We start from the raw sequence: 11,944 nt of genomic DNA, 5'->3' as shown, positions 1-11,944 counted from the left end.
CCATTCCATGTTCACATTAGCCGTTTACGGGAGTTCGCCACAATCTAAATCGAAAGCATTCAAAACCATCGAAACTACCCGCAAGTGTATGCGAGTGCAACGGTTGGAGACTCGGAGAGCGGACACGACTGCACTCTCCAACGTTTCTCCTTTCTCGTTTCTCCTCAATCAAATGATTCTCACCCAATCGGCGCAAGGCATCTCTCGCGGCCAATAGTAGCTCTACGGCGTATTTGTGCCACTGGCGACATTGTTTTCGAAGCAGCGCAATCGGCTAAGCTTCCGACGAGTGGCCAGAAGGCGATGTCACGTGTCACCAAAGTGACGTCTGCTCGTACCAAGCCCACGATTCATCAACGCTGTGACAACTGTCGTCTGCTATGAAATGATAATGTACACTTTCCTTGGGAGACTCTTCGCAGTTCTACTGAAATGTTTTCACTTCGTCGCAAAAGATTTAGGTCGAACAAATGAAAGGTTTATCGCAGATTCCCATTGATAACCTGGCGATCGATTGCCGGCGCCCGCTGCTATGGAAACCTGAGGGAAACAGAAGTCATTTGATGGTCCTTCATTTCATGGTGTTCCTCCAATTTTTGAGCGTTTATGCAATCGCGAGTGTGCCTAACTAAAACGGTGTGGCAATTTCGATTGGCAATCTCGAAACGCAGATCTCGGGCCATCGCCACTTCGATCATTCCCGTCATCTCTCATCGTCATTACTCATCATTGTCACCACTCATATTAGACTCCTAGCTACGGGGTACCGTTCCACTCCTAGAGTGGAAAACCTCCCAACTTCATCATCACAATCTATATGTTGTTGTTGTTGTTCGGGTGGAAGCATGGAAGGGACGTTCGCCTATAGGCCTAGAGCTTGGCCGGGTGACACCAGATTAAAAGGACAAAGTGGGTTTGGTCGTTTGGTGTGGTAAGGCGGTAGAGGTATGTATGGTAAGGGTGTGCGCCAATGCCGTTTTTGTCGCGGCGGTGTTGATTCCATTTTGGGCATTTTGGACCGCCGGCGGCGGCGTTCAGCGCAGACGGCGCAGACAGGCGTCATGCTCACCACAGCCGGCGTTTTCGAATGACATTTTTAGCGAAATACCTGTTGACCTCACCAGGGCGTTGGTTTCAATTACTTTCCTTGGTAAGGGGGGGGGGGGGTATTGCAATAAAATGCGTGAAATGTACAGGGTGTGCTATAAAAGGTCAGTCACATTTTCGCTCGTGACGCGATAACTAGGTACTTGACGGACAGACTTCCGCTGCCACACAGCGAAGAATATTGTTCGTATAGGTTTCTCTGGCATAAATTATTCACTGTGCGGCAGCGGAAGTCTGTCCGTCAAGTAATTATCGTGTCACGAGCGAAAATGTGACTGACCTTTTATAGCACACACCCTGTATAATGACATGTCTATGGCTTTGTACTACGCACCAATACATGTATGTGATATAAGGGGATACGCATATCACAACATTCATGAAATATAATAAATCTTATTTTTGTCTGGTTTTTTTCGTGGCATATGCTGGCGAATCCAATAATTTTCAGCAATCTTTATGACGTATACTTGTACCGTTCACAGGAAGCTTCGTTTTCCCGTAACTTCAATGACACCTAGATATCAGCTGTTTTCTCCGTTTATAGGTCTGGCGACGCTTTTTTTAGCCGTACTGAACCAACTTTCGGAGGCCATTCATGTGGCCGTCACCCTCCAAATTAAACAAATATTTCGGAACTTAGTCATTCATTTTGAATATTTAAATGTAATTACCGTATAGACGTTACTGAGAGAGTCCTTCTGCGCCTGGACAATATGAACCGTGCAGCTTTGTATTTTCTTTATACGAGGGGTGTTCAAGTCAAACCAGAACTTTCTGTCTCCTGAGTGTGCAAATAGCTCGCGCTACTTCCTTTTCGTCATTTTCACACGCGACAGGCCTCCGCGTTCACCACGTGGTGCTCCAAAGTTTGTGCAAAACAGATGACACCTGCTGGACAAGATGGTCGACAACGAGGTGAGCGCGCACATCGAACAGCGAATTTTCATGAAGTTTCTCGTGAATGAAGCCGTAAAGTCATCTGAAATTCACAGAAGAGTTCAGGTTCAGTATGGCCCCGATACACTTAGCCGCAGCAAAGCGTTTCAGTGGTGCAAACGGTTCCGGGACGGCCGTACATCTGTGCAGGACGATCCCGGCCGGGGCGGCTGAGAGCCCAGTGTCAGAGTTCCTGAGAACATCCAACGTTTTTCCAGGGTTTTCTGGGACAAGGCTGGCGTTGTTCATGTTGATTTTGTGCCCAGTGGTACCACCATCAACAGTGCATATTACTGCCAGGTTCTCAGGGGTGTGCATAAGGCGCTGAAGGAAAAGGGCCTCATCACCAAAGGAGTCCTCCTCTTACAGGACAATGCGCGCCCGCATACCGCGCATCTCACGACACGCCCCTTACAGGAACTTAGCTGGGAGTTGCTGCCACATCCCCCTTACAGTCCAGGTGGCGTAATCTCTAACCACAACCTCGATCGAACATACTCGGCTGCATACCGAAATGGGGGAAGGTACAGAACCCGAGCGGTGCGCGTGGTCCTTCTCATCCTCTTCTCCGTCCTTAACACGGCAAGCGAAGCAGGAGGCTACCGAATAGAACAAACTTAACGACGATATCCCCTTGGCGCAATCACATTTCTTCGTCAACCGATGTCGTTAAGCTGTCGGTGTCGTTACGGCCGTGCACGTGATGTTAGCTGACTGCGCCTGGGGCGCGAGCGCGTCAACGTCATTTCCGTCACTTCACTTCTTCAGTTTTTCTGCTATTCTTTGGAAGGCAACAAACATGCCGTCGTCGCGTGGTTCTCGCAGTGCTCGAACAACTGCCCAGCAATACGAGATTAGCCGGCGTTCACACGGGGCAACTTTTCCCAGCAACTCGAAGCAACTCAAACCAACGTCTTTTGAGCAATTTCGAGTCCGCGTTCACACGCAGCAACTCTGTAGCTCCACCCACAAGCAACCTTATGGCGACCGGACAATGTGGGTTCGAATCGAACTGGTGGAATCTTTTCTTTAGCTGCTGTTTATGAAATTTCAGTCAGTTTTATTGCTCCAATAGATCATTATTGCCGTCCAGAAGTGGCAACTGATATGTTTCCGTGAAGTTCGTAAAAAAGAAAAAGTTATTTTTTAGCTGCACCTCCAGGATTTGAACCTATGAACCCACGAACGAAATCCACAACGCCATCGGGAGTCACGTGGCAATGCTTCCCTCTCTGATTGGCCGATGCACGAGCAACTTCTCAAGTTTTCGGTCCGGGAGCGATTCGCAGCAACTCGGAGCAACTCGAGTTGCTGGAGGTTGCCGGCTGACAGCAACTCCAAAGTTGCTCATAGTTGCTGCAAAAAGTTGCCCCGTGTGAACGCTGCCTTATGGCCCGATGCATGCAATCCAACGATAATTTATTCCGAGGGGCATTTTCGTCCACATATACTTGTCAAGATCGGGACCGAGACTGGGAAGACTTAGCGGCAAGGCTGAATGCTGTTGGAGGTGCCGTGAAAACTGTGCCGAAGTGACGGAAGGTAAGTGTGCGGCGACTACCAGGCAGGATGAGGTGTGTTTCTGTGTTTAGGGAGGTCTACGTGGCGTTTCGTGTAAAACTGTAGCCGTTAGCAATCTCGTCGTGCTTTGACGAATCGTAACGCATTTCTGTCTCTTTCTTTTTTTCTTTTTTTTTCGCGTAGACGTGGCAGGACTGGGGGTCCTACGTAAAAGCTAAAGCTGCACGGATCCGCGCTTGGCAGAACAGAACTGGGGGCGGTCCGCCCTGCACTGAGAGGTTAACCGATGCAGAAGAAATTCTTGTTAGCCTCATGGGAGACGTGTGCATTGTGGGTGTCGCTACCACCCCAGAGGCTGGAATTTCACTGATGGCCAATGCTCTACCTGAACAACAGCCACCCGCTGCTGACCATTTGGAGACAAACTGCGACGACGCAGTAAACGGTACGTTCATCTGTTTCTGTTTTGCGCTTGCAGATATTACTGTTAGGTTCAATGCCAATGTTTGACACCTTACACCGCCATGCAGACGGGCAGAATGCAATCGAACAGTCGTCACAAGCAACACAGATAGCTTCTCACGTGGAAGACACTGATACAGCAACAGCTCCCGACGATGCTGCTGATATGAATGCGTCGCAAGATGGTGAACCACAGATGTCACCGGAGGCGACTCAAGAACCCAGACACAGGAGGCGGAGCAGAATAAGTACAAGTCGAATTTTCTGGTGTCTCTCTTGACTTTGTGAAGTATATTTACAGGGGCCATTAGACAGCAGTACCAGAACGAAGTCGGCCAGGGCTTCCTATCCCTTCAGACCAAACAACAAGAGCAGCTGGGCCGTATATACGGCTCGTTGACAGAACTTGTAAACGCGGTCAATAGGGTCGCCGCCGCACAGGAGCAACAAACTATTGCTCTTCAAGAAATTATTGGACTCCTTACTGTAAGCACACATTTATTTTTGTACGCACTTTGGGTGCGAAGCATACAAAACCTTCAGACATCATAAAGCAATATCACACTGCGTATAATTGACTTCGAACTCGGTCCCTGACCCTTGCCCCTCCAGCTCGAGTTTCTTCCTGATCGGCTTGGCTGTGTGTGTCAAACATTTCAGAGTCTATCTCTGGGGGATCCTCCAGCTCAACGCCCTCTCTCAAACAAATGTTGTGTAGAATTGCACAGGAATTTATAATTTTCCCAGCTACACTTGGTGAATAGTGCAGTGCTCTATGTCTATGTAGGCACCGGAAGCGGCTCTTCAAAAGTCCGTTGCACTGCTCGATGACTGCCCGTGCCTTCTGATGTCGAACATTAAAAGTTGCTTTCGATGAATCAGATGCTGCCTCCGATTCAGCATAGGGCACCATGAGCCACGGCTCCAGGGGGTATCCGCTATCCCCTGCGAGAAAGGAATATGGTGTGGTGACAGACGTACGAAACAGCCCTTACCAATGAGCCAGGAGTTCGTTCTTGGAATCCTGTTGCAGGACAGTGCATCGCGCAGTGTGGAGTTCTTCCATATGAATGCATCATGAGTGCTCCCTGGGTACTTCGCATTCACATATTTAGTATCTCCATTTCCGAGGAACACACCTGCCAAGGGAGGCAAAGATAGGAATAGGTTGGGCCTGTTCAACTATAGTGTGTGGCTCCCAATTCTTCTGAGCGCCGTGGCCGGGAAGTTACGGGTTAACTGAGCATATTTTTTTAGTTAGGCGGTAAAGGGTTTAAGCCATCAAGGAGTTCTACTGAATTTTTACTAGGTGTACAGAGGTTGTGTATTTGGAATACTATAAACTGTAATCAATTCTAATTTTATTTCAGGACCCAAATCGCCGGGTGAGGGATCCCTAAATATTGTCTAGTTTTCTGCACAATGGCAAATAAAGAATGTTTTGAAAGTGACACGATGTTTGACATGTAACAGTGACTTAAACTAGCTAGGTTAGCTATAAAGAGTCAGTTACCTCGGTTGTAAGTTGCACACTAGTGAAAGTAGTCTTATCGCAATTACAAGACGTACCAGTTGCACGTTGATAGAGTGGTACCCCTTTCGATTTACAAACGCTGACTCATTCAGTGATGGGGCGACGATTGCCACATGGGTGCAATCAATTGCACCAAGTGTTCCTGGAAATCCATAGCTCTCAAAAAGGCCCTCTTTGATGTCTTGCGCACTTGCCGAGTCACATGGAAACTGTATCCAACGCTGCATAACTTCTGGCTCCTGCATGGCGTTTATCACTTGGTGAATGCAACGACTAGTGCTACTCTGCGGCAGCCCAATCTCCGGTTGGTTCCCAACAGGCATTTGGTAACTCCCGGAGCCGAAGAAGTGCAGTGCGCAGAGCACCTGCATAGAAGTAGGTTTCTGTGTACTGCACCTAATTACATGAAACATTTGCTGAACGAGGTGCCTCGGACGAAACGACGACAGAGCACTTCGTGGAACCCTTTTGCCATTCACGTATTATAAATAATGGGAACACACGTACCTTTGTTTCGACCGACAAGGCATTCAACCTCTCCGAGGACGGTGTGAGGTACGGCCGCAATTCCTCGCATAGTACGTGGGCTGCTCTTTTTGGCAGGCGGAATAACCTCCTAAAATCTATTTCATCTAAGTCAAATCCATCTTGACGGTTTCGGCTGCGTGGTTCACGGTTCGCAGCTTCCGTTATCTTCCAGGCAAAGAAACCTTCCGCCATTTTCGTGTTCTCTGTGGGCGCATGCAACGTTAAAGGGACTATGAAATTTCCCGAACCCCCATACTTTTTTTCGATGGAAACTGTTCTTCCCGCAGAGAAACTAATATGCCACAAATTTTTCCGGACGAAATCGCTCCACTCTGCGAGGAGCGCGCGCTGGAAATGTCTCTTCCGCGTTCCTCCTCTCCCGCGCATATTTCCCTGCCGATGGTGTAACTGTACGGACCGCACTTCGGTTCCCCGTTACGTCACCGGTGTTGCACAATGGCAAGTAATGCCGCGAGCTCGCGCTGTGGCTGCCGCCACTGCCGAAATCTGCCGATCGCGCGAAAGCTGCTGTCATGGAGATTTCCACTCCCGATGAACGCATACGCGGGATCCTACGGCGCATGCTCCTGGCGGGATTCCTCGGCTCGGCAACACGTCACGATGACGTGTTGCTGAGCCGGCCGTGGTCGCGTCAAGTTACCCGTTGTGTCTCCGCTCGGCAGCTCGTCACGGCGCGGCGCCAGCTGTCCTCCCTTCGCCGCTCCGTTTAAATTCGCTCCCGAGAAATCCGCTCGCGCTACGAAAGTAAAATTTCGGTTCTAGACTCAGAAAAATGCCTTCTTTCGAACTAAACGAAGAAAAAAATCGTTTCATAGTCCCTTTGACGTCTTTTCACATGGGTTACCCTCTCGTACACTACCGATCACGGTATGTAGTTTGCCGAAGCCAGAGATTACGCCACTTTTAACGAAAACGAGGAAGTTGCGTCACGCGTCACGAGGAGCAAATCACGAGCCCGCTGGGCCCACTGTGACAGCCTCGTTTCCTCGTTATGCGTGCAACTTCGTTATCATTTTTCGTTTCGGTAAGCTTACGATTCCTTATGTCGGTTCGTTTCGCTCACGCAGCGATTAAGCCCCCAGACCTCGCCCCCAGCGATTTCCATCTCTTCGGGCCACTGAAGGCGTTCCTTGGGGGCCGCCACTTCAGCTGCGACGACGAGGTCAAGAATGCGGTCCGATCATGGATGCTACGCGCCGGTAAGGATTTCTACGCTGCTGGCATCCAAGCCCTCGTGAAACGCTGGGACAAGTGCATTAGTGCAGCTGGAGATTACGTTGAAAAATAAAACTAATTTCTCGCCTGTAAGTTCATTTTTCTTTTGCGAAAAATGAAAAGTCCCGGTTTGACTTGAACGCCCCTCGTATTTTCGGACAGCGCGCTATTTTATGGAACAACAACAACTACTACTACATGAATGACGATGGGAGGAGGTGTTTCACCGCAACAATTGCGGTACCATACCTCAGTGCATGTGTGTGTGTGGGGGGGGGGGGGTCTTGTTACGAAGAGACAGAGGACGACGAAAATCACGCTCATTTATTCTCAATCATTCTGCTGCATACCGCTTTGCACGGTTGTACATTTCCTCTTCACAATATTAAATAAACGAGTTTTAAAGATTCGCAGTCCCTCTGCAGCTAAGGAATGCCCCAGCGATAGTAACATCATGATGGCGTAAGCCAGGCACACGAATGGGAGCGCAGCGCAGGTATGGTGTGCTAGAAAGACTGGTGTGCTTACCGCCATATTCAAGACATGGAATGCGCGATGCCCCTGTTTTGAAGCCAAGCCCCTGAGCTCCGGCGCTATGCGCTCGCTGCGAACCAAGCTAGTTCTCGTTGAACTCTCTCTTGCTGTGAAGTTCCTGCTCAAGGATCACAAACCTGATATGCCTCTCCGCGTTGTTGTTAGCGGGCGTGGGGCATGGCAGAGGTGTGTATCCGATATCCTCCAACGTGTTCTCAAAACTTTGCCACTTCCAGGTTCCCTGTCTCTACGTAACTCCATGGGATTGATTGATTCCCTCAGGCAATTCTATGGCACGCGCCTCAGCATGTTTTCCCTTGATATCAAAGATCTTTATTACTCGATGAATGTCCCACTTCTTCTCAAGCGTATTTCAGACGTAATTGACAACAACTTGATTATCTTTCAGAACTCTGCAGGTATGCCTGTTGTTGATTTTTTGGCTATTCGGTCCTATTTACCATCCACCGTCATCAATTGGGATAATCAGTCCTATATTCAGGCTGAAGGCGTATGTATTGGGTCATCGGTAGCGCCGGTTTGGGCTGAAATCTATTTGAACGTTCTCGACGATACGATTCGGTCTTTCATCTCCCGTTTTGATGATGGGGAGTTATTTGTCCGAAGATACGTAGATGACATCATTGTTCTTTTTGATCCTAGTGTCTGTTCAACGGAGAGTTTGGTCACCACCCTTACTTCCTTTGCCCCCGAGCTTAAATTCTCTGTTGAGTACCCCTCAGACAGTAAGCTGAAGTTTCTTGATTTAACAATTTTTTCTCAGTCAGGCATTTGTTGGTGTTATGGTAAGGATGGTGCCAAGCCTCTTCTGCCTCGATCTAGTTCGCACTCTAAGATTGTAAAATCCGGTATCATATCATCTTTGTTGAACGCTTCTGTGACAAAAAGTTGCTTCCATCATGTCAATTTTAGTTTGTTGCGCCAATGCTCCAGATTATGTTCTGCTGGGTATGGTTATAATGTCATTTCTGCTAGGGCTCTTTTGTTGTTTCGAAAGCTATTTTATCGCAACACTTGTTCTACAGATGTCCCCCAATCTCACTCTAGTCAAACTGCTGTCATCCCGTACCATCACTCTGTGTCACACAACATTTATGCAGTTGCCAAGGATTTCGGCATAAAGATCGTTTTTTCGAATGCTTTGAAGCTAAGCAAGTTAACACCATTTTCTTCTGTTTTTAAGGGCTGAAATGTCAAGCACCGTGACCCGCTAGTCCCTTTAACCGCTCTGTTGTCTATTCTATCCCCCTTGAATGCGGCTTTTGCTATGTAGGGCAAACGGGACGCTGCCTCAATGACCGTTTACGGGAACACCGGCGCAACAATGAACGTAGCTTTGTGTCGAGCGAACCCGTGCAGCATCTCCGTGAATGCAGAGGCTGTAAGCCGGTTTTCCCCGAAACCCAAGTCTTGTGCAAAGAAAAGAACACTTGGCGTAGGTTGCTCAGGGAGACCTGTGAGATTAGTACACGTGGCAACTGCGTAAGCAAGCCTTCCCTCCTTCCTCTTCCTCCTAGAGCTTATAGAAGCTCTAGAAGCGAGAATATATAGAGCTTTGGAAAATTAAAATTTTTGCTGTGTTCGAGAATTCTTGTTGTGTCGTCCTTCTTCCCTCCTCGTCTCGGGTTCTGCCTCTCTCATGCACCAGCTTAGAGTCCTGCCCGGGCCCGGGCCCCCGACCCAGCCCGCGGGTCGGGCCGGGCTTGTTAGTGGCTGTGTGCTCCGGGCCGGGCCGAGCTCGGGCCGACAAAATACGCTACCACCGCGGGCCGGGCCCTGCCCGGGCCGACAAATATGTTCCCGAGAGTCAGGCCCGGCCGGGCCACGCAGCGAATTCCACACGATGGAGATGCATTAGTTCATATCATCATGCGCTTGCGTCATTCCTGTGCATATTTTGCAAAGACAAGCAAAGGGTACTGCATTATGCATATGATTCGACCCTCTAGAACATTCTCCAAGCCACTTTACATTGCTCCTCACTCCTCACATATTTCACAATCACTTTGCCAAAGCTTGGTGAGAGAAGTAGGGACTGGGAGAAGCAGTTTGTCGACAGCATGCTCTACCTCCGCAAAATCTTGACTGTGTAACGATAACGCCCATGCCCGCGTGCGTTCTGGATTTAATTTGGTCTGGTGCGGTTATGGTGTTAAACCGCCCTCACTTGTATGTTTGTCTTCTCTCCTTATAAATTTACTGATAAATTTGTTTGATAATCGCCAGAAACGCGTACGTCGCGGATTCAAATACTATGCCGGGATCTACTCGCCGGGTCACCGGGCCGGGCCGGGCCGGGCCGGGCTCTATTTGCTTAGATTCTGGGCCGGGCCGGGCTCTAGTCACTGGGTCACCGGGCCGGGCCGGGTCGGGCCGCATAAAAATATGAAGGTCCGGGCCGGGTCGGGCCCGGAAAAGTCGGCCCGTGCAGGGCTCTACACCAGCTTGTCAGCGCCCTGTCACTTCTTTCGAAGTAACAACGCAAGGTTTTATTGCACTCACATTGATCGAACCGGCGACCTTCGCACGTGTGCAGAGGGAGCTAGCGGTTGGGCCACAACCGTAGCGCCCCCTGACTGCGGAGCAGCTGGTTGTGTCGTGTCGTCCCTCTATGTCCCTTTCTCGGGTTCCGTTTTTCCACTATGTGCCAGCTGGCGTGCACCCTTGCCCTTTTGCCATGGTTGTTTATCACTGGTTCTGAATATAGTCCAATTGCCGGGAGTAGACATCTTTAATAGCTTGAAAGGCACCGGCTTTCAACAAACATAACAAAATACAGTTAACGTTTCGGGTCCCATTCGAGTACCATCATCAGAATGACGCTGTCCTGGTCGTCACCGGGTATTTACGTAGAAGAGGAGCGTAGCATTCTGGGAGGGGGCCTGGTTGTCGATTGATAGCTTCTTTTGTTTTCTTTATGTGCCATGACTCCAGCTGTCTCCTCACCCCCCCCCCCCCCCCCCATTTGTTCTCTTTCGCCAGAATGCATGGGTTGTCCAGGTCTAACACGTGCCCCGCAGCGGTAACGCGTGCGCTTGGAGACTGGGAGGTCCGTGGTTCGAATCCGCGGGCCGGCTGTGCCGTCTGGGGTTTTTCCTGGGTTTCCCTCAGATGTGTAATAGGCGTATGCCGGCACAGTTCCCCTGAAGTCGGCCCATGGACGCAGCTATCCTCCCCCCGAGCGGCTTCCGCTCGGTCTTCCACTTCACCCTTTCCTCTCCTCCTCTCCACCACCTCTCCCTTCCCGAGAAACAAGCCGCCTAATCAGGCAGGCAGACCTCTCGGGTTCCTCCCAACGACACTCCTCCTCCTCCTCCTCCTCCTAACACGTGCCCTGTTTTGCGCGCGTGTTCACACAGTTCTGTTGGGTTTGTTGCTGATTTCTCGATATCTTTCTTGTGTTCATTCATTCTTGTTCGTGTCTTCCTTCCTGTTTCTCCGATGTACACGGCAAGGCAATCTTGACAAGATACCTTGTATTCGCCTCGAAATCGAACTGTAGGTGGCGCTGCGGCGGAGCTCTAGTGGGGATACGGCATGATCCGGCGCAGCAGACGCAGGCTTTTCTACGCGGGTATGGCAGTGTTTCTGGATGAAATGTCGCTGTCAGTGCTTCACATATTGCGAATGTGTTGAAATGCGCTACTTAGAACGCTGATAAAATGTGAAATTTGACAATAAGTGCTGCACTGCGAAACGTGAAATTGTGAAAAGAGAATCTCCTTTGTGCGTTCGAATGGAAACACTGCCATGCCATTCCTTTGTTACAAGCGAGATTTTGTTTTTATCTCTGCCTGCTCTCACTCGGATATTTATTCGTCGTTCGTATAGCTGTGTTTCCCTCTACCTTTCTATCTTAGATCGAAACAAGGATTAAAAAAAAAATCCCTGTCTACATTGGTCTTGGCAATCTAAATGTAAAAGTGTGCACGAACACAACGTAAGGGCAGAATAGTCCAATAAGTATTGAAGCCCTCCGCTCTTATTTTTGCGTCGTATAACAGCGGTGGTGATTCACGTCGTGCGAGTCTGGAAGAGGTTAGAGGTTTGATTCGTCTTCTG

At 49.4% G+C, this 11,944-nt stretch overlaps 1 protein-coding gene across 2 annotated transcripts; it reads left to right on the top strand.

The window, feature by feature from the left end:
- Positions 1-3,762: 3,762 nt before the first annotated feature.
- On the top strand, positions 3,763-5,447 carry LOC135383718 (uncharacterized). 2 transcript variants are annotated; one of them, XM_064613067.1, is made up of 4 exons: positions 3,763-4,012; positions 4,098-4,277; positions 4,331-4,515; positions 5,400-5,447. In XM_064613067.1, the coding sequence occupies exons 1-4, from the start codon at positions 3,880-3,882 to the stop codon at positions 5,427-5,429; spliced, it is 528 nt and encodes a 175-aa protein (XP_064469137.1). In that variant the 5' UTR covers positions 3,763-3,879; the 3' UTR covers positions 5,430-5,447. The 2 variants fall into 2 exon arrangements, with proteins under 2 accessions (XP_064469137.1, XP_064469136.1); XM_064613066.1 differs by lacking the exon at positions 5,400-5,447 and having other exon boundaries at positions 4,331-5,115.
- The last annotated feature ends 6,497 nt before the right edge of the window (positions 5,448-11,944 follow it).

The sequence above is a fragment of the Ornithodoros turicata genome, chromosome 2, assembly GCF_037126465.1.
Source record: "Ornithodoros turicata isolate Travis chromosome 2, ASM3712646v1, whole genome shotgun sequence".
NCBI lineage: Eukaryota > Metazoa > Arthropoda > Arachnida > Ixodida > Argasidae > Ornithodoros > Ornithodoros turicata.
The sequence above is the reverse complement of the archived record's forward strand: the minus strand, read 5'-3'. Positions and strand labels throughout refer to the sequence as shown.